General features: G+C 46.3%; 1 protein-coding gene across 1 annotated transcript in view; it reads right to left on the minus strand.

The window, feature by feature from the left end:
• Window positions 1–626: 626 nt before the first annotated feature.
• LOC311102988 (tau-tubulin kinase 2-like) overlaps window positions 627–26,543 on the minus strand; it is a gene marked incomplete at both ends in the record, with an annotated part of 30,836 nt that continues 4,919 nt past the window's right edge. The window contains 11 exons of the mRNA XM_084144488.1: window positions 627–1,043; window positions 2,669–3,287; window positions 3,580–3,806; window positions 4,613–4,823; window positions 5,436–5,593; window positions 5,929–6,054; window positions 8,537–8,695; window positions 10,070–10,174; window positions 10,521–10,661; window positions 10,797–10,870; window positions 21,272–21,419. Of these exons, the coding sequence (XP_084000614.1) occupies window positions 627–1,043; window positions 2,669–3,287; window positions 3,580–3,806; window positions 4,613–4,823; window positions 5,436–5,593; window positions 5,929–6,054; window positions 8,537–8,695; window positions 10,070–10,174; window positions 10,521–10,661; window positions 10,797–10,870; window positions 21,272–21,419 (2,385 nt within the window). The remainder of the gene's footprint in view (window positions 1,044–2,668; window positions 3,288–3,579; window positions 3,807–4,612; window positions 4,824–5,435; window positions 5,594–5,928; window positions 6,055–8,536; window positions 8,696–10,069; window positions 10,175–10,520; window positions 10,662–10,796; window positions 10,871–21,271; window positions 21,420–26,543) is intronic.

Genomic DNA, 26,543 nt, shown 5'->3' on the forward strand with positions numbered 1-26,543 from the left:
ATGCCAGTCAAGCTGTTAGTTGGTATCAAAAAAGCAACAAGACAGACCTGGGTCAAATCTATAATGTATTTGATTTAGCTTGGAGTTTTGGGACTATTCCATTGTGCCTGAAATGCTTAATCAAGCACCACTCAAGTATTTGACACATGTATTTAACCCAGGTCTGCAACAAGAACAAAAACATTCACACAACCAATCAGGGGACTACAAAAGAGAGAGGGAGTCAGGGTCAGTAACAAAAAGAGAGAGAGAACGGGAGGAAATGAAAGAACAAAAGAGAGAGACAATCCACCAAAACAAAGGTCCCTGTCACGCAATGAAGAAAAGTGTAATTGCAATTTCATTTCCACTCTGAATTGACCCCAACCCTTCCCCTGACACAAGGACACATGGATCTGAGCATGCTCTGTCTGCATCACAATGACCTGCTGTTCTCTGGAGAAGCAGCCTGCCTGACGACAACAACAACACAACACAACAACAACACAACAACACAGCACAACACAGCACAACACAACTAACACACTAGCAGCAAAAGGAAACAAAAAGAACAACCAAGCCAAACTATTTAAAAAAGACGGTAAGTAACTAATAGTGGAGGGAGTTAGGTAGGCGGTGTGTTATGGTTAAGATAGAGACGTCTGATTGGTTCGTGGCCCCGTGGTGGATTGGTCAATCACCTGCTGGAGTTGGGCGCGTGTGATGCGTATAACGGAAGGGAACTTGCTGTTGGCGGCGCCCGCCGGGATAGCTGGCAGTTTCCTGCGCCCGGCGGACGATTGGTTACGGGCGGAACCGAGGCCAGGGTGAGGAGGTGGCAGTAGAGAGGTGTGGTAGGAGGAAGAGGAGGTGGGACGGAGGAGGTACTGGTGGTGGTGATCGGCTGAGTAGCTGCGCCTCATCCCAGGGGGGTCCCTCTGGTGCAGGGGGTCCGACAGGGTGGTGAGGAGGGTCTGGGTGTGCGGGCTGGGGGAACGCAGGAGCAGGGGACTAGACGTCCTGGCCAACATCTCCTCAGGCAGAGACGGAGGAGAGGTAGGGAGCTAAGAGAGAGGAGGTAGAGGGGGAGGTGGAGGTGAGGGAGAGGGGGAGAGGGAAGGAGGGAGATGGAACAAGGGAGAGGGGGTGGGAGAGAAGAGGGAGAGGGAGAAGTAGTGTGGAGGGAGAGTGGAAAGAGAGGGAAGGTGGTGAAAGAGGGGAGATGATTTGAAAAGATAGAGTAAAGTGGGAAGAGAGAGAGGACGGAGTGGGATGGCGGAGGAATAGAGTGGGGGACAGGGGCGGATAGGAGTGGGGGTGAGAGAGGGGGAGGAGTATAGCATATATTTAGAACTTAAAGGGAGCGGGCGTCGAGGTGGGAGGAATTCTGAGATCTCAAACGTCTCCTTAGAGGAATCACACAGGTGTACTATCTGTTTCCTCAGACAGCACCATTTGAGAAAGGGTCAACCCAGGACAAAAACTCAAGTGTAGATAAATCAACATAGAAAATTAAAGTTATAAATAAAGAGGAAATAATGATATCAAATGCAAATCAAACCGCTCTTTCAAATGCAAATCAAACCGCTTTTTCAAGCAACGGCCTCTCTCAAACAAAACCACTGTCTGAGGAGTATCCTTCCTTTTATCAAGCTCACACAAGCAAACAAACAAGCTCACATGACATAAGAGACCACGATCACATTTTACTTTAAACTACTGCAAGATGCTACTGTTGACCTAGATGAATGAAGTGTCTTATTGTGTATAGTTCTGTGTTAAGGTGTATTACTCTATCTGTGTACATTGCATGATATGTCTTGACCTGCGTGAGTTGTGTTATGGTGAAGTGTGTTACAGTGAGGTACTGTATGTAATAGTGAACTGTTTTATACTGAGGTATGTAATAGTGAAGTGTGTTACAGTGAGGTACTGTATGTAATAGTGAACTGTTTTATACTGAGGTATGTAATAGTGAAGTGTTTTACAGTGAGGTACTGTATGTAATAGTGAAGTGCTTTACAGTGAGGTATGTAATAGTGACGTGTTTTACAGTGAGGTATGTAATAGTGAAGTGTTTTACAGTGAAATATGTAATAGTGAAGTGTTTTACAGTGAGGTATGTAATAATGAAGTGTTTTACAGTGAGGTATGTAATAGTGAAGTGTTTTACAGTGAAGTATGTAATAGTGAAGTGTTTTACAGTGAGGTATGTAATAGTGAAGTGTTTTACAGTGAAATATGTAATAGTGAAGTGTTTTACAGTGAGGTATGTAATAATGAAGTGTTTTACAGTGAGGTATGAAATAGTGAAGTGTTTTACAGTGAAATATGTAATAGTGAAGTGTTTTACAGTGAGGTATGTAATAATGAAGTGTTTTACAGTGAAGTATGTAATAGTGAAGTGTTTTACAGTGAGGTATGTAATAATGAAGTGTTTTACAGTGAGGTATGTAATAGTGAAGTGTTTTACAGTGAAATATGTAATAGTGAAGTGTTTTACAGTGAAGTATGTAATAGTGAAGTGTTTTACAGTGAAGTATGTAATAGTGAAGTGTTTTACAGTGAGGTATGTAATAATGAAGTGTTTTACAGTGAGGTCTGTAATAGTGAAGTGTTTTACAGTGAGGTATGTAATAGTTAAATGTTTTACAGTGAAGTATGTAAATCTAGTCCATGAGGTCTGTACCTGTGTGAGTGCTCCCTCAGCCAGGCCCTCAGCAGGGCTAGTGGGGTTGACGGGGGGCAGGCTTCCCAGGGGTCCCACACTCAGCTCCAGCCTGTCCACTCCGGGGGATCCTCCGCTGGCCCCTGGTAGCCCCTGGAGGTCCCCATCCCTGTCCCCATGGACCTGACCAGGACTGGGGTTCCCCGTGGACCCTTCTCCTGCCCCAAGGGGTACCTCCAGCACCTCCAGCTCCTCTTCTTCCTCCTCGGAGGGACTGGTCGTAGCCTTATCCCCCATTCCGGTCCCTGTTCCTGGGGACCCACTGGGCCTCTCCATCATCACCCACTCCCTGGAGTCCACCTCCCCCCGGCCGGAGCTCAGGTTGAGGGCCACGAAGCCTCCGCTGCTGGGGGCCCCCTCACCCTGCTCCAGAGACCCGTGGGAGTGAGGGGAGATGGGTTTGGGTGAGCCGCTGGCGCCCCCACCGGATAGGAACTCCTCATCGTAGTGCCAGACTCGGTCAGTGCCACCACGCCCTGGTCCTGTGGCACCTCCAGTGGGTACAGCCAGACCCTGGTCCTGGCCTACCTCAGACCCCTTCTCCTGCTGCTGCCCACAGCCCTCCTGCTGATTCCCTGAGCTGGAGAGACACACCGACTGATTGAACAGGTCAGGCGATGGCAGATTATAACATAGTAGTTACTGTGCTATTGTATGGTTGTTAGCAGCAGGGTTAGCACTAGCAAGGTTGAGGTCAATTCCATTGAAATTCAGTCAGTTTAAAACGAACGTTTCAATTCTTGTATAGGAACTTTTGTTAATCTCGATGAATATCCTGAATTGACTGAGTTGCAGTAGAATCAAGTCCCTGGTTGTTATGTTAGTGTAGTAAGGAAGGTACAGAAGGACAGGGGGTAAGTAGGGGTACTGACCATGCCTCCATGAAGCGTTCATGACTGGGCTTGGCCTCCAGGGTCAGCCTCCTGTCCAGCTCAAAGCTGTGGATGTTACGGAGCTTCCTGAGGAGAGGACCACCACCGTCCTGCCCTGAGGCCCCCACCATCTCAGAGTGTACCCGGACAGGGGAGCCCAGGCTGGGGTTGGCGTACGGGCTCTGGAGACCCCCCTGGTTGTTGCTGTTCTCCTCCTCTGTTGCTGCCTAGGGGGGAGGGAAACAGGGGATAGAGTGGTATATGGTTGAACTCAGTCTTCATGGTGTGTGTGTGTGTCCACCACACATGTGACAGAGATGAAAATATCTGTTAGAAATTTAGAAAGAGGAGAGATCTAAAGATGCAACAACTAGCATGGGTTGACTACTGGACAATGAAAGAAAGTTGATTTGAAAACCAATAGAACATGAGAGAAATAGGCTACTGGTTTCAATGGCATATGGAAGTCTTTATGAAATACTTTTGGCTATGATACTTTGAAGGAAGGAAAGATATACCTCATAATATGAAGTAAAACGTTCAGGTTTCAAACAATTAAGTACATGTTTTCAAAATGCATACTGCCTCCAGCTCATTGCAGAGTGGTGTGTGACGCGCTGAATCCTGCCTACCGTTGCCTATGCACTTGAATGGCCAATAGGAAGCGAGATTCAATTGCCAGTTGAGAAATAAAAATATTTGCTATTTTTAATCGTGGCCATCAAAACTGTTTTTAACACGCGATTGCGTTTAGAATGATTGGGCTTATAAAAGCACGTTTCACTCCGGCAGCGACGAACAAGCTGTTTGAGGAAGTATAGCAGCAAATCTTGCGCTGTCTGGCAGATTTTCCACTCAAATGTAGGCTCTGTATCTGTATGCTTTGCGGGTGTGATAAATAAGATTGGCTACATAACGACAAACGAAAATTCAATTTAGCCGGCAGCAATTGTATTTATTGGCCTTTGGGGGGGGGGTTCAAAAGCCAATTACCGGCTAACGGAAACCCTGGTGTGTGTATGCTCCTCTCTACCTTCCAGACTGAGGTCAATATGCGGTTGCGGTTGCGGTCCAGCTCCTCCCAGACGTCAGCTTCCTGGTTGGCCCGGGGCATGCTGGGGGATCCGGGGCGGCGGTCTGGAGGAGGGTTGTTCTCCCCATTGTCACTGAGCTGCTCGTCCTGCAGAACATCGTCTGTGTTCTCCCTCGCCAGGTCCCCAGGGATCAGGGATGCATTGGCCATGCTGAAATTATAGAGGGAATGTTACTCTGATGTCACTAACGGGGGGGACCTACAACGTAATTTCCATACCATTTTTTGTTCCACATACTGTAATTTTTTTGTTTGTTCCATTTGTCACAAGACAAATCAAAAAAGCTAATTAAGTTCTAATCATAGCTCTCATTGGCTGATACAATCATCCAATCGAGAGAGACAAAAACAAAACCATACAAGTTGACATACAGTTCATCCATTCATCAATTAATGAATTCATTAATGTATTCATCCATCCATCCATTCATCCATTCATTCATTGAACAGGTATATTCATTCATTCATTCATTCAACAGGTAGATTCATTCATTCATTCAACAGGTAGATTCATTCATTAATTCGGTAAACAAGTTAAAAGTGTGTGATCGTGAAAGAGACAAGAAAACCCTGAACCCTCAGTGGACCTTCAAACAGTTAATCCAAGATTCCCAGTCTCTGTGTGTGTGTTCCCAGTGTGTGTGTGTGTGTGTGTGTGTGTGTGTGTGTGTGTGTGTGTGTGTGTGTGTGTGTGTGTGTGTGTGTGTGTCTGTGTGTGTGTGTGTGTGTGTGTGTGTGTGTGTGTGTGTTCCCAGTCTCTTACCCCATGTGTGCAGGGGTGAGGCGTGTGTGGTGCTGTGGTGTGGTGGCTGTAGCATTGATGGTCAGAGTACCATCAGATCTAGTCCTCTCCCAGTCATACGGGTCATTCTCCACCACGTTGTAGGTCTTCATACTGTTGTCAAACACTGACATCAGCAGCTACAACACAACAGAAAGTCACATTATGTCATATCCTGAGATACCTAACAGCTTGTACAACATCACTGACTGACTGACTGACAGACAGATACTTAGTACTCCAAAAAGAGGGCTCAGACATTCATACACTCATTGCTATGACATTTTGGAGACAATCTAAGATAATGCAGACAATCAGCCATTCTGAAAACATACACTACATACACAAATATTTCCTGGGACTTAATGTATATTGACACAGGGAACTGTAACAAAATGCCTAGTTCGAACCGTTAAAACACATCGATACTGTACACACACAGAGTAGGTAAAGGGAGAGAGATCTGTCATGTTACCTGATAGTCTGGTTTGGTGAAGTAGTCCAGGTTAGAGATGTGATCCAGGAAGACAGTGAACTCAGCAGGTAGGTGTTTCAGCATGAGCCTGTGGTCATAGGTGTCCTTCAGCTTCCCTACATGCTCCTGGGGAGGGTTCACACATGTTGTTATGGAACTATGGCTCAGTTGGTAGAGCATGGCGCCTGCAACGGCAGGATCGTGGGTTTGATTCCCATGGCCACCTTTACATAAAATGTATGCACGGGTGACTGTAAGTCGCTTTGGATAAAAGTGTCTGCTAAAAGGCATATTCACTGAGTGTACAAAACATTATGAAGTTTACTTGCTCTTTTCATGACATAGACTGACCAGGTGAATCCAGGCGAAATCTATTATCCCTTATTGATGTTATTAAATCCACTTCAATCAGTGTAGATGAAGGGGAGGAGACAGGTTAAATAAAAAAAATTAAGCCTTACGACGATTGAGATTTAAGTAACAAAATATTTAAATGCCTTTGAACAGGGTATGGTAGTAGGTGCCAGGCGCACCGGCTTGTGTCAAGAACTACAATGCTGCTGGGTTTTTCACGTGTGTATCAAGAATGGTCCAGCACCCAAAGGACATCCAGCCAACTTGACACAACTGTGGAAAGCATTGGAGTCAACATGGGCCAGCATCCCTGTGGAACACTTTCGACACATTGTAGAGTCCATGCCCCGACAAATTGAGGCTATTCTGAGGGCAACTCAATATTAGGAAGGTGTTCCTAATGTTTGGTATACTCAGTGTATATATATACAGTGGGGAAAAAAGTATTTAGTCAGCCACCAATTGTGCAAGTTCTCCCACTTAAAAAGATGAGAGAGGCCTGTAATTTTCATCATAGGTACACGTCAACTATGACAGACAAATTGAGAAAAAAAAATCCAGAAAATCACATTGTAGGATTTTTAATGAATTTATTTGCAAATTATGGTGGAAAATAAGTATTTGGTCACCTACAAACAAGCAAGATTTCTGGCTCTCACAGACCTGTAACTTCTTCTTTAAGAGGCTCCTCTGTCCTCCACTCGTTACCTGTATTAATGGCACCTGTTTGAACTTGTTATCAGTATAAAAGACACCTGTCCACAACCTCAAACAGTCACACTCCAAACTCCACTATGGCCAAGACCAAAGAGCTGTCAAAGGACACCAGAAACAAAATTGTAGACCTGCACCAGGCTGGGAAGACTGAATCTGCAATAGGTAAGCAGCTTGGTTTGAAGAAATCAACTGTGGGAGCAATTATTAGGAAATGGAAGACATACAAGACCACTGATAATCTCCCTCGATCTGGGGCTCCACGCAAGATCTCACCCTGTGGGGTCAAAATGATCACAAGAACGGTGAGCAAAAATCCCAGAACCACACGGGGGGACCTAGTGAATGACCTGCAGAGAGCTGGGACCAAAGTAACAAAGCCTACCATCAGTAACACACTACGCCGCCAGGGACTCAAATCCTGCAGTGCCAGACGTGTCCCCCTGCTTAAGCCAGTACATGTCCAAGCCCGTCTGAAGTTTGCTAGAGTGCATTTGGATGATCCAGAAGAGGATTGGGAGAATGTCATATGGTCAGATGAAACCAAAATATAACTTTTTGGTAAAAACTAAACTCGTCGTGTTTGGAGGACAAAGAATGCTGAGTTGCATCCAAAGAACACCATACCTACTGTGAAGCATGGGGGTGGAAACATCATGCTTTGGGGCTGTTTTTCTGCAAAGGGACCAGGACGACTGATCCGTGTAAAGGAAAGAATGAATGGGGCCATGTATCGTGAGATTTTGAGTGAAAACCTCCTTCCATCAGCAAGGGCATTGAAGATGAAACGTGGCTGGGTCTTTCAGCATGACAATGATCCCAAGCACACCGCCCGGGCAACGAAGGAGTGGCTTCGTAAGAAGCATTTCAAGGTCCTGGAGTGGCCTAGCCAGTCTCCAGATCTCAACCCCATAGAAAATCTTTGGAGGGAGTTGAAAGTCCGTGTTGCCCAGCGACAGCCCCAAAACATCACTGCTCTAGAGGAGATCTGCATGGAGGAATGGGCCAAAATACCAGCAACAGTGTGTGAAAACCTTGTGAAGACTTACAGAAACGTTTGACCTGTGTCATTGCCAACAAAGGTTATATAACAAAGTATTGAGAAACTTTTGTTATTGACCAAATACTTATTTTCCACCATAATTTGCAAATAAATTCATAAAAAATCCTACAATGTGATTTTCTGGAATTTTTTTCCTCATTTTGACTGTCATAGTTGACGTGTACCTATGATGAAAATTACAGGCCTCTCTCATCTTTTTAAGTGGGAGAACCTGCACAATTGGTGGCTGACTAAATACTTGTATCCCCCACTGTATATATTTAATTATGTACACAGGTGCATGAGTACATTCATATGCAGCGACGTCAGAGCTGTGACATGTTATTGAGTTAGTCCCTGTCAGCCTCTAGCCAAGTCAAGTTAGCCAAAGCTAACGTTACCATTACGAGTCATGTACGTATGTATCCTGACTATTAGTTCGGCTGAGACTGCTGATTGGTTGGTGTACAGGAAGGAATGTTCAGACTAGATTCTTACTTTGTCTTTGATCTTTCTCCATGGCAACTGTCCAACCATGAACTCCACCAGCATGTAGAAGAGGGACCATAGGTCGTCATGACGACCCATCTCCTTGTTCTTGTGTGCGTTGACGGACGCGTAGCGGACTGTGCCTCTGAACCCTGCTACTGGCCGAGGCTGGGGGGAGAGAGAGACTTCACATCAAGCTGCTGTATGACTAACATGGTAGAACCCTGCTACTGGCCGAGGCTGGGGGGAGAGAGACTTCACATCAAGCTGCTGTATGACTAACATGGTAGAACCCTGCTACTGGCCGAGGCTGGGGGGAGAGAGAGACTTCACATCAAGCTGCTGTATGACTAACATGGTAGAACCCTGCTACTGGCCGAGGCTGGGGAGAGAGAGACTTCACATCAAGCTGCTGTATGACTAACATGGTAGAACCCTGCTACTAACCGAGGCTGGGGGAGAGAGAGACTTCACATCAAGCTGCTGTATGACTAACATGGTAGAACCCTGCTACTGGCCGAGGCTGGGGGGAGAGAGAGACTTCACATCAAGCTGCTGTATGACTAACATGGTAGAACCCTGCTACTAACCGAGGCTGGGGGGGAGAGAGACTTCACATCAAGCTGCTGTATGACTAACATGGTAGAACCCTGCTACTAACCGAGGCTGGGGAGAGAGAGACTTCACATCAAGCTGCTGTATGACTAACATGGTAGAACCCTGCTACTGGCCGAGGCTGGGGGAGAGAGAGACTTCACATCAAGCTGCTGTATGACTAACATGGTAGAACCCTGCTACTAACCGAGGCTGGGGGGAGAGAGAGACTTCACATCAAGCTGCTGTATGACTAACATGGTAGAACCCTGCTACTAACCGAGGCTGGGGGAGAGAGAGACTTCACATCAAGCTGCTGTATGACTAACATGGTAGAACCCTGCTACTGGCCGAGGCTGGGGGAGAGAGAGACTTCACATCAAGCTGCTGTATGACTAACATGGTAGAACCCTGCTACTAACCGAGGCTGGGGGGGAGAGAGACTTCACATCAAGCTGCTGTATGACTAACATGGTAGAACCCTGCTACTGGCCGAGGCTGGGGGGGAGAGAGACTTCACATCAAGCTGCTGTATGACTAACATGGTAGAACCCTGCTACTAACCGAGGCTGGGGGAGAGAGAGACTTCACATCAAGCTGCTGTATGACTAACATGGTAGAACCCTGCTACTAACCGAGGCTGGGGGAGAGAGAGACTTCACATCAAGCTGCTGTATGACTAACATGGTAGAACCCTGCTACTAACCGAGGCTGGGGGGGAGAGAGCTGCTGTATGACTAACATAGTAGAACCTTACATGACAATAGCACACAATCAACAAACAGACATGGCCAGTTTCCTGGACAGATCGAAGCCTAGTCCCGGACTAAAAAAGCGATTTCAATTTAGATTCACCATTAAGCACGCTTTGTAGTCTAGGACTAAGCTTAATATGTGTCCGGGAAACCGGTCCACAGTGTCTAACCACACATGTGGACAGACACTTACCGGTCGGACCTCTTGGCAGGAGTTAGTGAACTGGCGTGCCAGACCAAAGTCCAGCATGTAGCAGGTCCTACAGGTACTGGGGAACCGGCCCATGGCAAAGTTGGACTAGGGGGGAGAGAGAGAGAGAGCGAGAGAGAGAGAGAGAGAGAGAGAGAGAGAGAGAGAGAGAGAGAGAGAGAGAGAGAGAGAGAGAGAGAGAGAGAGAGAGAGAGAGAGAGAGAGAGAGAGAGAGAGAGAGAGAGAGAGAGAGAGAGAGAGAAGAAAAAGAGGAAGGATTTTAATATCAACAATTATAGTCTGATTCTTGTCACTTTCACAGAAAGAAAATGTCAAATTACTGCTGATGATGATGATCTCTTCATTCCAAAAAGCTAGAGTCCCTAAGCATACACACAAACACACTCCACCCTCACACACACACACACACACACACAGTCCCTGCCTGTCTCACCGGTTTGATGTCTCTGTGCAGGAAGCCAACAGAGTGGATGCTCTCTATAGCTTCTAGTATCTGTTGTCCCAGTCTCAGGGTGCTGCTGACTGTAAACGTGCCCCGCGTCATACTGCGCCTCAGGTCTGCCAGGTTACGCCCCTAAAAACACACAACCCATGTAGCCTCCATACTCACTCACAAACACTTAACACTTAGTCACATCAGCTCACTGACATCACTATAGAGAATTAGAGTTGTGTAAACACACAAGGTGACGAGGAGGCTCATCCTTACCTGAAGCTCCATCACCACATAGTTGAAGCGGTCATTACGGCCGCATCCAACAAAGCGACACACGTGGTCTTTACCTGGAAGACACAATAGAATAAGGCATTGTTTATGACATAGTATAATCACATTCCACTGTGCTCCAGTGCCCTCCCCCATCCAGGCCACCCCAGCCAAGCTCAGCCTGCCGCTGGTCCTACTGATTTATGGTCTGTGAGTGTGTCCGTGTGTTAGAGTGTGTGTGCTTGTCTCAGGGGACCCTGCTTCACAGCCAGACTCCGGCCAGCAGCCACACCCCAGAGCCCTTCTACACAGCAACACAGACCAGAGCCCTTCTATACACACACAGCAACACAGACCAGAGCCCTTCTACACACACACAGCAACACAGACCAGAGCCCTTCTACACACACAGCAACACAGACCAGAGCCCTTCTACACACACACAGCAACACAGACCAGAGCCCTTCTATACACACAGCAACACAGACCAGAGCCCTTCTACACACACAGCAACACAGACCAGAGCCCTTCTACACACACACAGCAACACAGACCAGAGCCCTTCTATACACACAGCAGCACAGACCAGAGCCCTTCTACACAAACAGCAGCACAGACCACAGACCAGCCCTTCTACACACACACAGCAACACAGACCAGAGCCCTTCTATACACACAGCAGCACAGACCAGAGCCCTTCTACACAAACAGCAGCACAGACCAGAGCCCTTCTATACAAACAGCAGCACAGACCAGAGCCCTTCTACACACACAGCAACACAGACCAGAGCCCTTCTATACACACAGCAACACAGACCAGAGCCCTTCTACACAAACAGCAGCACAGACCAGAGCCCTTCTACACACACAGCAACACAGACCAGAGCCCTTCTATACACACAGCAACACAGACCAGAGCCCTTCTATACACACAGCAACACAGACCAGAGCCCTTCTACACACACAGCAACACAGACCAGAGCCCTTCTATACACACAGCAACACAGACCAGAGCCCTTCTACACACACAGCAACACAGACCAGAGCCCTTCTATACACACAGCAACACAGACCAGAGCCCTTCTACACAAACAGCAGCACAGACCAGAGCCCTTCTACACACACAGCAACACAGACCAGAGCCCTTCTATACACACAGCAACACAGACCAGAGCCCTTCTACACAAACAGCAGCACAGACCAGAGCCCTTCTACACACACAGCAACACAGACCAGAGCCCTTCTATACACACAGCAACACAGACCAGAGCCCTTCTATACACACAGCAACACAGACCAGAGCCCTTCTATACACACAGCAACACAGACCAGAGCCCTTCTATACACACAGCAACACAGACCAGAGCCCTTCTACACAAACAGCAGCACAGACCAGAGCCCTTCTACACACACAGCAACACAGACCAGAGCCCTTCTATACACACAGCAACACAGACCAGAGCCCTTCTATACACACAGCAACACAGACCAGAGCCCTTCTATACACACAGCAACACAGACCAGAGCCCTTCTATACACACAGCAACACAGACCAGAGCCCTTCTATACACACAGCAACACAGACCAGAGCCCTTCTATACACACAGCAACACAGACCAGAGCCCTTCTATACACACAGCAACACAGACCAGAGCCCTTCTATACACACAGCAACACAGACCAGAGCCCTTCTATACACACAGCAACACAGACCAGAGCCCTTCTATACACACAGCAGCACAGACCAGAGCCCTTCTACACAAACAGCAGCACAGACCAGAGCCCTTCTATACAAACAGCAGCACAGACCAGAGCCCTTCTACACACACAGCAACACAGACCAGAGCCCTTCTATACACACAGCAACACAGACCAGAGCCCTTCTACACAAACAGCAGCACAGACCAGAGCCCTTCTACACACACAGCAACACAGACCAGAGCCCTTCTATACACACAGCAACACAGACCAGAGCCCTTCTATACACACAGCAACACAGACCAGAGCCCTTCTACACACACAGCAACACAGACCAGAGCCCTTCTATACACACAGCAACACAGACCAGAGCCCTTCTACACACACAGCAACACAGACCAGAGCCCTTCTATACACACAGCAACACAGACCAGAGCCCTTCTACACAAACAGCAGCACAGACCAGAGCCCTTCTACACACACAGCAACACAGACCAGAGCCCTTCTATACACACAGCAACACAGACCAGAGCCCTTCTACACAAACAGCAGCACAGACCAGAGCCCTTCTACACACACAGCAACACAGACCAGAGCCCTTCTATACACACAGCAACACAGACCAGAGCCCTTCTATACACACAGCAACACAGACCAGAGCCCTTCTATACACACAGCAACACAGACCAGAGCCCTTCTATACACACAGCAACACAGACCAGAGCCCTTCTATACACACAGCAACACAGACCAGAGCCCTTCTACACACACAGCAGCACAGACCAGGGAGCTACCCCACTTTACTCTACTCTCCCATACACTCATTCTCTCACTCCATTTTCAACCTCATCTTCACTCTCTCTCCTCCTTTTCCTCCTCCCCTTCCCAGCTTCATCATAATTGACGGCACGCAAATGCTTGAAAAGCGTGAGAGGGGCTAGGCCTACCATACATGTTTTTTTTCACCCCTAAAATAGTCTACAAAGGCTTATTTTAAAGGTATTTTATCTCAATATCAAATCATTTCTGGGTAACAATTAAGTACCTTACTGTGATTGTTTTCAATTAAAATGGTCAAAAAGAAACAAAAATAGCTCCTTAGCGAAGACTAATTTATCAAGCAAGAATTTTGCTAGGACTGTTTGGAAGTGGCCTGAGTGGGAAGGGAAAAACTGAACTATCTGTTATTAGCAGAGAGGTTTGGAACTCACCAGGCAGGCCAAAACTCCCTCCCACCATAACAGGCTGAAATTTCCGGCGGTCTTTTCAAACAGCTCTTACACTAAAAGACCATTATCATCATTTTCACAATTTCACAGTATTATTCCAACCTCATAGTGTGGAAATATATATAAAACACAGGAAATCGTGTTTTTGACTGCACTGGGCCTTTAAGCCTTTCAGTCAATGTTTGTTGAAAAAAAGAGGGTAGAGGAGAAATGTTGGGGGATGGGAGGATGGGAAGAGTTTAGCTGGTTTCAAGTTACATCCTCCTTCCCTAGAACTACAGTGAGGGAAAAAAGTATTTGATCCCCTGCTGATTTTGTACGTTTGCCCACTGACAAAGACGTGATCAGTCTATAATTTTAATGGTAGATTTATTTGAACAGTGAGAGACAGAATAACAACAAAAAAATCCTGAAAAACGCATGTCAAAAATTGTATAAATTGATTTGCATTTTAATGAGGGAAATAAGTATTTGACCCCCTCTCAATCAGAAAGATTTCTGGCTCCCAGGTGTCTTTTATACAGGAAACGAGCTGAGATTAGGAGCACACTCGTAAAAATGTATGCACACATGACTGTAAATCGCTTTGGATAAAAGCGTCTGCTAAATGGCATATTTATTTATTTATTTATTCTTGTTACCTGTATAAAAGACACCTGTCCACAGAAGCAATCAATCAATCAGATTCCAAACTCTCCACCATGGCCAAGACCAAAGAGCTCTCCAAGGATGTCAGGGACAAGATTGTAGACCTACACAAGGCTGGAATGGGCTACAAGACCATCGCCAAGCAGCTTGGTGAGAAGGTGACAACAGTTGGTGCGATTATTTGCAAATGGAAGAAACACAAAAGAACCGTCAATCTCCCTCGGCCTGGGGCTCCATGCAAGATCTCACCTCGTGGAGTTGCAATGATCATGAGAACGGTGAGGAATCAGCCCAGAACTACACGGGAGGATCTTGTCAATGATCTCAAGGCAGCTGGGACCATAGTCACCAAGAAAACAATTGGTAAAACACTACGCCGTGAAGGACTGAAATCCTGCAGCGCCCACAAGGTCCCCCTGCTCAAGAAAGCATATATACAGGCCCGTCTGAAGTTTGCCAATGAACATCTGAATGATTCAGAGGAGAACTGGGTGAAAGTGTTGTGGTCAGATGAGACCAAAATGGAGCTATTTGGCATCAACTCAACTCGCCGTGTTTGGAGGAGGAGGAATGCTGCCTATGACCCCAAGAACACCATCCCCACCGTCAAACATGGAGGTGGAAACATTATGCTTTGGGGGTGTTTTTCTGCTAAAGGGACAGGACAACTTCACCGCATCAAAGGGACGATGGACGGGGCCATGTACCGTCAAATCTTGGGTGAGAACCTCCTTCCCTCAGCCAGGGCATTGAAAATGGGTTGTGGAATGGTATTCCAGCATGACAATGACCCAAAACACACGGCCAAGGCAACAAAGGAGTGGCTCAAGAAGAAGCACATTAAGGTCCTGGAGTGGCCTAGCCAGTCTCCAGACCTTAATCCCATAGACAATCTGTGGAGGGAGCTGAAGGTTCGAGTTGCCAAACGTCAGCCTCGAAACCTTAATGACTTGGAGAAGATCTGCAAAGAGGAGTGGGACAAAATCCCTCCTGAGATGTGTGCAAACCTGGTGGCCAACTACAAGAAACGTCTGACCTCTGTGATTGCCAACAATGGTTTTGCCACCAAGTACTAAGTCATGTTTTGCAAAGGGGTCAAATACTTATTTCCCTTATTAAAATGCAAATCAATTGATAACATTTTTGACATGCGTTTTTCTGGATTCTTTTGTTGTTATTATGTCTCTCACTGTTCAAATAAACCTACCATTAAAATTATAGACTGATCATGTCTTTGTCAGTGGGCAAACGTACAACATCAGCAGGGGATCAAATACTTTTTTCCCTCACTGTATAATCCTCTAGCACACAACCATTAGACAAACAACCATTAGAAAGCAAACATGATCCTTCCCAGACCATCGATTTTCCTCTAATAATCCCTTTCCGCCTTTTCCTTATACCTGAAAGGTATTGCCGGTATCAAAGCCTAAACTTTTTCAGTAAACTTCTGCCTATGGCTTAGTATGAAACGTAGCCGTAATGCAATGACACACACTACACTCTTAACCTCTTGATGGTCGCTAGGCAGCGACAGTTAACCATCCTCCTGGCAGTTCTAAACTTTGTAAGGCATGTCACTTCCCCCATCTCTTCACATAACCAACCACATTCACTGTTTTCTTAACCACAACTGGATGGATCCATAAAGAATTACGGGGGGAATAAATATCACTGAATGACGAAAATATTGGAAGAAACTAGGCTAATGCAATTGAAGGTATTAAATTGTTGCTTACTGAAACTCCCCAAGTCATCCAATCATTGTAATAAATGTGTGTGGTCAACTAGATGATAATTTCTGAACCATTTTGATTGGGACAGCGTCATTGCGCTGCTTTGAGACAAGCGTGGGGACTCAATCAATGTCCGATTTTTGTTTTCACTGAATCTCCGTTTGGATATTGGTTAGGCTACAATCAGGCTGTGGAAATGTTGGCTAAGGTGAGTACTGCTCATGATCATCTTGTCTAGTTGGCTCATTTATTACAACATTTTGCCAGCATGTTATGTATTTTAACAAGTGGATTATTTTGCTTTTCACTCGCAGTCGCTTAGTAGCCTGGGCCTATTCCCGAACCAAAGCATGTGACTTCACTGACTTTCACTGAATCTCCGTCTGTATAGGCTATTTGATCATTGGTTTCTGGCTGGGCAAATAAGTGGAGCTTGGGAGCTTTTGTGAAAGAGCCCAGTTAGAAAGATATGGCATATAGAAGCAAACCGGATGGGCATCATGAAAATGATCGGAGAGGTTGCGAGTAGAAGAAGTTCAGGAGAAAAAACTAACAAAATATAATTATTGTAAAATTGACTGTGTCCATAAAATGTATATAGTAAGTATAAGATGGAAGTAGAGGCCTAAGCATTGTTGTTCACTAGTTTACTCCAATTAGGGAAGGGGTGGATATGTATGTGTATGTATGTACAGTGGGGAAAAAAAGTATTTAGTCAGCCACCAATTGTGCAAGTTCTCCCACTTAAAAAGATGAGAGAGGCCTGTAATTTTCATCATAGGTACACGTCAACTATGACAGACAAATTGAGAAGAAAAAAATCCAGAAAATCACATTGTAGGATTTTGAATGAATTTATTTGCAAATTATGGTGGAAAATAAGTATTTGGTCACCTACAAACAAGCAAGATTTCTGGCTCTCACAGACCTGTAACTTCTTCTTTAAGAGGCTCCTCTGTCCTCCACTCGTTACCTGTATTAATGGCACCTGTTTGAACTTGTTATCAGTATAAAAGACACCTGTCCACAACCTCAAACAGTCACACTCCAAACTCCACTATGGCCAAGACCAAAGAGCTGTCAAAGGACACCAGAAACAAAATTGTAGACCTGCACCAGGCTGGGAAGACTGAATCTGCAATAGGTAAGCAGCTTGGTGTGAAGAAATCAACTGTGGGAGCAATTATTAGGAAATGGAAGACATACAAGACCACTGATAATCTCCCTCGATCTGGGGCTCCACGCAAGATCTCACCCCGTGGGGTCAAAATGATCACAAGAACGGTGAGCAAAAATCCCAGAACCACACGGGGGGACCTAGTGAATGACCTGCAGAGAGCTGGGACCAAAGTAACAAAGCCTACCATCAGTAACACACTACGCCGCCAGGGACTCAAATCCTGCAGTGCCAGACGTGTCCCCCTGCTTAAGCCAGTACATGTCCAGGCCCGTCTGAAGTTTGCTAGAGTGCATTTGGATGATCCAGAAGAGGATTGGGAGAATTTCATATGGTCAGATGAAACCAAAATAGAACTTTTTGGTAAAAACTCAACTCGTCGTGTTTGGAGGACAAAGAATGCTGAGTTGCATCCAAAGAACACCATACCTACTGTGAAGCATGGGGGTGGAAACATCATGCTTTGGGGCTGTTTTTCTGCAAAGGGACCAGGACGACTGATCCGTGTAAAGGAAAGAATGAATGGGGCCATGTATCGTGAGATTTTGAGTGAAAACCTCCTTCCATCAGCAAGGGCATTGAAGATGAAACGTGGCTGGGTCTTTCAGCATGACAATGATCCCAAACACACCGCCCGGGCAACGAAGGAGTGGCTTCGTAAGAAGCATTTCAAGGTCCTGGAGTGGCCTAGCCAGTCTCCAGATCTCAACCCCATAGAAAATCTTTGGAGGGAGTTGAAAGTCCGTGTTGCCCAGCGACAGCCCCAAAACATCACTGCTCTAGAGGAGATCTGCATGGAGGAATGGGCCAAAATACCAGCAACAGTGTGTGAAAACCTTGTGAAGACTTACAGAAAACGTTTGACCTGTGTCATTGCCAACAAAGGGTATATAACAAAGTATTGAGAAACTTTTGTTATTGACCAAATACTTATTTTCCACCATAATTTGCAAATAAATTCATTAAAAATCCTACAATGTGATTTTCTGGAAAAAAAATTCTCATTTTGTCTATCATAGTTGACGTGTACCTATGATGAAAATTACAGGCCTCTCTCATCTTTTTAAGTGGGAGAACTTGCACAATTGGTGGCTGACTAAATACTTTTTTCCCCCACTGTATGTATGTATGTATGTGTGTATATGTGTGTATGTATGTATATATATATATATATATATATATAAACATGGGGGATTGGAAGTGATGCTGTCACGGATGCCGCCGAGGCTGCTCCTCCTCCTTGCTTGGGCAGGCTTCGGCGTTCGTCGTCCCCGGAGTACTAGCTACTACCGCTTGATGTTTTCGATGTTTGTTTTGTCATGTCTAGTTGGTGCACCTGTTTCGTATTCTGTATTGATTATGTCACCTATAAGTTCCCCTGTGTTATATTTGCATTTGTGTGTTATTGTCCGCTTGTCTTGAATGTATAGGTTCGGTACCTTGGCTATTCGTATTGTTTTACGCACTCCGCGTATTTGTTCGCCTCTGGTGTTTTGAGGCCGTTTATTTTGTGTACCTATTGAGTATCAGTAAAGTCGTCTTGACTTATCCTCTGTGTCCTGCGCTTGACTTCACCACCGCATCCACATCAGCACTCTTGACAGATGCAGACAATTACATTGATGGAAGTTACAATCTATCTGCAATATTAAAGCTGATCTACCCCCTAAAAATAAACAAAAGCAGAAAAAAAGAAGTGGAGGTGGTATAGCTCATCTATCACTGATCAGAAACATTTAGCATGCAATAATGTAGCCCGAATCACGTATAGGCCTATTATTTTGCTCGATAGCGTATATGCAGCTCCAAAAGCCCACGGAGGTTGTGAAATATGAACACGAGACTCACATGCTTTTGAAAATAGGATAGCTATTATTTTCTATCAGTATCATGATGAAGATACTCTCAATGTAAGACCCTACGCCTGCTCCCTAACAAAGTGGAGTGAGGGTAGGAAAGAGATGAAACGTGGATTAAAAAAGCATGGGCTTGGGCTCTGTTTCAAAATATCACTTTTTTACATGATAGCGGTTCCACACGTTCACGTGACACAAGTTGAAAATATTTTTGGTATTTTATTCTGTTATATTCTTATTATATATTCTTATTACAAAATATTGTATATGTGTGCTAACTGTGATCGGGGTAGGTGTGTCTTGTCTGTTTAATGAACAAAATAATTAACTATTGATTTCAGTAATTTGGACGTAACATAATTAAACTCAAAATATGCCATTCAATTGTTTTGAAAATACATTTTAATAGTCTTATAATGTTTCTTAAGACCTGTATTTGTTATTGATGGTGTATATTCAATGGATTTATTAAGATAAACGCCCACCCACATCTGCACACCACTACTACCACTAGCCATCATCATGCCATGAGCACCAGGAGCTAGAAAAGGCCTACGCAGGCAAGAATAGACCCACTCTGCCCTCTATCCCAACATAGACCCACTCTGCCCTCTATCCCAACATAGCCCGCCCTGCCCTCTATCCCAACATAGCCCCGCCCTGCCCTCTATCCCAACATAGCCCCGCCCAACACTTCCTTGTTTCCTTTCTCTACATTACCCTTCAGAGTCAGCGTATCCCTTTGCCTTATCGAGTAGCAGACCATGAACCTTTAAGAAAATATACAACAATATAAATTCCATCTCTTGACATTAAATTAGGTTGAATGTGTACTTTGAAATGACTACTGGTCAGTTTAGGGCAGGGGGATGGTTGAGTTTTGGGCAGATGGCTAGTGGTTGAGTTTAGAGTAGGAGGGTTGTGGTTGAGTTTAGGGTAGGACGGTTGTGGTTGAGTTTAGGGTAGGAGGGTTGTGGTTGAGTTTAGGGTAGGAGGGTTGTGGTTGAGTTTAGGGTAGGAGGGTTGTGGTTGAGTTTAGGGTAGGAGGGTTGTGGTTGAGTTTAGGGTAGGAGGGTTGTGGTTGAGTTTAGGGTAGGGTAGGAGGGTTGTGGTTGAGTTTAGGGTAGGAGGGTTGTGGTTGAGTTTAGGGTAGGAGGGTTGTGGTTGAGTTTAGGGTAGGAGGGTTGTGGTTGAGTTTAGGGTAGGGTAGGAGGGTTGTGGTTGAGTTTAGGGCAGGCTTGTGGTTGCGATTAGGGCAGGAAGCTATGGTTGAGTTTAGGGCAGGTGGTTGATGGTTGAGTTTAGGGTAGGGTTGGGTGGGCAGGGGGAAGGTTAAGTACACGTAATTGGGGTTTACCCTGGAGTTTCTTGAGGACGGCCACCTCCATCTTGAGGACCTGTTTGGGTCGCCCTGCCCTCTATCCCAACATAGCCCCGCCCAACACTTCCTTGTTTCCTTTCTCTACATTACCCTTCAGAGTCAGCGTATCCCTTTGCCTTATCGAGTAGCAGACCATGAACCTTTAAGAAAATATACAACAATATAAATTCCATCTCTTGACATTAAATTAGGTTGAATGTATACTTTGAAATGACTACTGGTCAGTTTAGGGCAGGGGGTTGGTTGAGTTTTGGGCAGATGGCTAGTGGTTGAGTTTAGAGTAGGAGGGTTGTGGATGAGTTTAGGGTAGGAGGGTTGTGGTTGAGTTTAGGGTAGGAGGGTTGTGGTTGAGTTTAGGGTAGGAGGGTTGTGGTTGAGTTTAGGGTAGGAGGGTTGTGGTTGAGTTTAGGGTAGGAGGGTTGTGGTTGAGTTTAGGGTAGGGTAGGAGGGTTGTGGTTGAGTTTAGGGTAGGAGGGTTGTGGTTGAGTTTAGGGTAGGAGGGTTGTGGTTGAGTTTAGGGTAGGAGGGTTGTGGTTGAGTTTAGGGTAGGAGGGTTGTGGTTGAGTTTAGGGTAGGAGGGTTGTGGTTGAGTTTAGGGTAGGGTAGGAGGGTTGTGGTTGAGTTTAGGGCAGGCTTGTGGTTGCGATTAGGGCAGGAAGCTATGGTTGAGTTTAGGGCAGGTGGTTGATGGTTGAGTTTAGGGTAGGGTTGGGTGGGCAGGGGGAAGGTTAAGTACACGTAATTGGGGTTTACCCTGGAGTTTCTTGAGGACGGCCACCTCCATCTTGAGGACCTGTTTGGGCTGCTGTGCTGACTCCACCTTCAGAGCAACACTGACCCTGGTCAGCAGGTCCAACGCCTCGTAGATCTCCCCGAAGCCACCGCCGCCGATCTTCTTTGCCTACACACACATCCCAAGGCAAAACGTCATATCATAATGTGGAAAACATATGTTAATTCTTATATTTTTCAATCTTCCCATCATCCAACCTTCCTCCCCCATTCCTAGACACATTTACATGTTTCTTCCTCCCTAATCAGTATCCACACACAAACACGAAAAACACACACACACAATCTTGTGTGACACAAGCAGCTCAACTCAAAGGGATTAGCAGTGGCAGAGTTACATAACATCAGCACCTCAGTCAGTACTAGGGTTGAATAATTTCTTGGTATCACTTTTCTTCCGGGTAATCCAGTATTTTCCGCCAAAACCGGAAGTGTAATTCAAAAGTATTATAAAGCATATAAAGTTGAAGTCAGAAGTTTACATACACTTAGGTTGGAGTCATTAAAACTCGTTTTTCAACCACTCCACACATTTCTTGTTAACAAACTATAGTTTTGGCAAGTCGGTTAGGACATCTACTTTGTGCATGACACAAGTAATTTTTCCAATAATTGTTTAGAGACAGATTATTTCACTTATAATTCACTGTATCACAATTCCAGTGGGTCAGAAGTTTACATACACTAAGTAGACTGTGCCTTTAAACATCTTGGAAAATTCCAGAACATTATGTCATGGCTTTAGAAGCTTCTGATAGGATAATTGACATAATTGGAGGTGTACCTGTGGATGTATTTCAAGGCCTACCTTCAAACTCAGTGCCTCTTTGCTTGACATCATGGGAAAATCAAAAGAAATCAGCCAAGACCTCAGAAAAAAAACTGTAGACCTCCACAAGTCTGGTTCATCCTTGGGAGCAATTTCCAAACGCCTGAAGATACCACGTTCATCTGTACAAACAATAGTACGCAAGTATAAACACCATGGGACCACGCAGCCGTCATACTGCTCAGGAAGGAGACGCGTTCTGTCTCCTAGAGATGAACGTACCTTGGTGCGAAAAGTGGAAATCAATCCCAGAACAACAGCAAAGGACCTTGTGAAGATGCTGGAGGAAACAGGTACAAAAGTATCTATATCCACAGTAAAACGAGTCCTATATCGACATAACATTTACATCATTTAGCAGATGCTCTTATCCAGAGCGACTTACAAATAGGTGCATTCACCATATAGCCAGTGGGATAACCACTTTACAATATGTTTATTTTTATTATTATTATTATTATTTATTTTTTCTTTGGGGTGGGGTAAGGGGGGGTAGAAGGATTACTTTATCCTATCCCATGTATTCCTTAAAGAGGTGGGGTTTCAAGTGTCTCCGGAAGGTGGTGAGTGACTCCGCTGTCCTGGCGTCGTGAGGGATCTTGTTCCACCATTGGGGTGCCAGAGCAGCGAACAGTTTTGACTGGGCTGAGCGGGAACTGTGCTTCCGCAGAGGTGGGGGGGCCAGCAGGTCAGAGGTGGATGAACGCAATGCCCTTGTTTGGGTGTAGGGACTGATGAGAGCCTGAAGGTACGGAGGTGCCGTTCCCCTCACAGCTCCGTAGGCAAGCACCATGGTTTTGTAGCAGATGCGAGCTTCAACTGGAAGCCAGTGGAGTGTGCGGAGGAGCGGGGTGACGTGAGAGAACTTGGGAAGGTTGAACACCAGACGGGCTGCGGCATTCTGGATGAGTTGTAGGGGTTTAATGGCACAGGCAGGGAGCCCAGCCAACAGCGAGTTGCAGTAATCCAGACAGGAGTGCCTGGATTAGGACCTGTGCCGCTTCCTGTGTAAGGCAGGGTCGTACTCTCCGAATGTTGTAGAGCATGAACCTACAGGATCGGGTCACCGCCTTGATGTTAGCGGAGAATGACAGGGTGTTGTCCAGGGTCAGGCCAAGGCTCTTCGCACTCTGGGAGGAGGACACAACGGAGTTGTCAACCGTGATGGCGAGATCATGGAACGGGCAGTCCTTCCCCGGGAGGAAGAGCAGCTCCGTCTTGCCGAGGTTCAGCTTGAGATGGTGATCCGTCATCCACACTGATATGTCTGCCAGACATGCAGAGATGCGATTCGCCACCTGGTTATCAGAAGGGGGAAAGGAGAAGATTAGTTGTGTGTCATCTGCATAGCAATGATAGGAAAGGCCATGTGAGGATATGACAGAGCCAAGTGACTTGGTGTATAGCGAGAATAGGAGAGGGCCTAGAACTGAGCCCTGGGGGATACCAGTGGTGAGAGCACGTGGTGCGGAGACAGATTCTCGCCACGCCACTTGGTAGGAGCGACCGGTCAGGTAGGACGCAATCCAAGAGTGAGCCGCGCTGGAGATGCCCAACTCGGAGAGGGTGGAGAGGAGGATCTGATGGTTCACAGTATCAAAGGCAGCAGACAGGTCTATAAGGACAAGAGCAGAGGAGAGAGAGTTAGCTTTAGCAGTGCGGAGAGCCTCCATGACACAGAGAAGAGCAGTCTCAGTTGAATGACCAGTCTTGAAACCTGACTGGTTTGGATCAAGAAGGTCATTCTGAGAGAGATAGCAAGAGAGTTGGCTAAAGACGTTACGCTCAAGAGTTTTGGAGAGAAAAGAAAGAAGGGTTACTGGTCTGTAGTTGTTGACATCAGAGGGATCGAGTGTTGGTTTTTTGAGAAGGTGTGCAACTCTCGCTCTCTTGAAGACGGAAGGGACATAGCCAGCGGTCAAGGATGAGTTGATGAGCGAGGTGAGGTAAGGGAGAAGGTCACCGGAGATGGTCTGGAGAAGAGAGGATGGGATAGGGTCAAGCGGGCAGGTTGTTGGGAGGCCGGCCGTCACAAATCGCAAGATTTCATCTGGAGAGAGAGGGGAGAAAGAAGTCAAAGCATAGGGTAGGGCAGTGTGAGCAGGACCAGCAGTGTCATTTGACTTAACAAACGAGGATCGGATGTCGTCAACCTTCTTTTCAAAATGGTTGACGAAGTCATCCACAGAGAGGGAGGAGGGGAGGGGAGGGGGAGGAGGATTCAGCAGGGAGGAGAAGGTGGCAAAGAGTTTCCTAGGGTTAGAGGCAGATGCTTGGAATTTAGAGTGGTAGAAAGTGGCTTTAGCAGCAGAAACAGATGAAGAAAATGTAGAGAGGAGGGAGTGAAAAGATGCCAGGTCCGCAGGGAGTCTAGTTTTCCTCCATTTTCGCTCGGCTGCCCGGAGCCCTGTTCTGTGAGCTCGCAATGAGTCGTCAAGCCACGGAGCAGGAGGGGAGGACCGAGCCGGCCGGGAGGAGAGCGGACATAGAGAGTCAAAGGATGCAGAAATGGAGGAGAGGAGGGTTGAGGAGGCAGAATCAGGAGATTGGAGGGAGAAGGATTGAGCAGAGGGAAGAGATGATAGGATGGAAGAGGAGAGAGTAGCGGGAGAGAGAGAGCGAAGGTTGCGACGACGCATTACCATCTGAGTAGGGGCAGAGTGAGTAGTATTGGAGGAGAGCGAGAGATAAAAGGATACAAAGTGGTGGTCGGACACATGGAGGGGAGTTGCAGTGAGATTAGTAGAAGAACAGCATCTAGTAAAGATGAGGTCAAGCGTATTGCCTGCCTTGTGAGTAGGGGGGGACGGAGAGAGGGTGAGGTCAAAAGAGGAGAGGAGTGGAAAGAAGGAGGCAGACAGAAATTAGTCAAAGGTAGACGTAGGGAGGTTGAAGTCACCCAGAACTGTGAGGGGTGAGCCATCCTCAGGAAAGGAACTTATCAAGGCGTCAAGCTCATTGATGAACACTCCAAGGGAACCTGGAGGGCGATAAATGACAAGGATGTTAAGCTTGAAAGGGCTAGTGACTGTGACAGCATGGAATTCAAATGAGGAGATAGACAGATGGGTTAGGGGAAAAAGAGAGAATGTCCACTTGGGAGAGATGAGGATTCCTGTGCCACCACCCCGCTGACCAGATGCTCTCGGGGTATGCGAGAACACATGGTCAGACGAGGAGAGAGCAGTAGGAGTAGCAGTGTTTTCAGTGGTAATCCATGTTTCCGTCAGCGCCAGGAAGTCGAGGGACTGGAGGGTAGCATAGGCTGAGATGAACTCTGCCTTGTTGGCCGCAGAACGGCAGTTCCAGAGGCTGACGGAGACCTGGAACTCGACGTGGGTTGTGCATGCAGGGACCACCAGGTTAGAGAGGCAGCAGCCACGCGGTGTGAGGCGTTTGTATAGCCTGTGCGGAGAGGAGAGAACAGGGATAGACAGAGGCATAGTTGACAGGCTACAGAAAATGGCTACAATAATGCAAAGGAGATCGGAATGAAATGAACTAAACATCTGGGAAAGCAAGAGAGCGGGGCCTCCCTCACTTACGTTTCACTGAAACACCCAAATATAACTCTCCCAACTTCCACCTCAGAAACTATAATTGTTGTAAACTACAGCGGTTCAATGTTTTCTAGGAATAGACTAACTTAGTTTATTCAGCTAGCTAACTTGGTACAGTATTCTTCTGTGAAAACCGTCCAGGGCACCTAGTCATATGACACCACAGCGAACTAGCATGCCGGACTCCAACAACACGGTTTAGCACCAATACTCGGCCACAACAAACCACCAGTGTGTCAACACGCCAAGCAGATCATTCGTGTCCGTGTCTAAAGTTGTGGGCTAGTCCGGACAGCTTGAGCGTGTCCGTCGTCAACTTATTCAGCCAGTTAGTTAGCTAGAATAGTTAGCATACTAGCTAGCCATTTCTTTCTGCCAACGAAGAAACCCGTCCTCCCACGGCACGAACACACAGAGAGAGCCAAGCTAACGTTAACTAGTCACCCATGTCCCGAATTCCCTTGAACGACTCTGGGTACCAATATGTAAAAACAAAACACAAATGTAGGTTATAACTTACCCCTAGCAGCTACTGTTAGCTAGCCAAGTGCAAAGCTAGCCACTGAATTGACTCAGCCAGTTCGCGTCTGAAAGGCCGCTCAGCAAGGAAGAAGCCACTGCTCCAAAACCGCCATAAAAAAGCCAGACTACAGTTTGCAACTGCACATGGGGACAAAGATCGTACTTTTTTGAGAAATGTCCTCTGGTCTGATGAAACAAAAATAGAACTGTTTGGCCATAATGACCATTGTTATGTTTGGAGGAAAAAGGGGGTGCCGAAGAACACCATCCCAACCGTGAATCACGGGGGTGGCAGCATCATGATGTGGGGGTGCTTTGCTGC

This window comes from Coregonus lavaretus (assembly GCF_964263955.1).
Source record: "Coregonus lavaretus genome assembly, chromosome: 27".
Classification (NCBI taxonomy): domain Eukaryota; kingdom Metazoa; phylum Chordata; class Actinopteri; order Salmoniformes; family Salmonidae; genus Coregonus; species Coregonus lavaretus.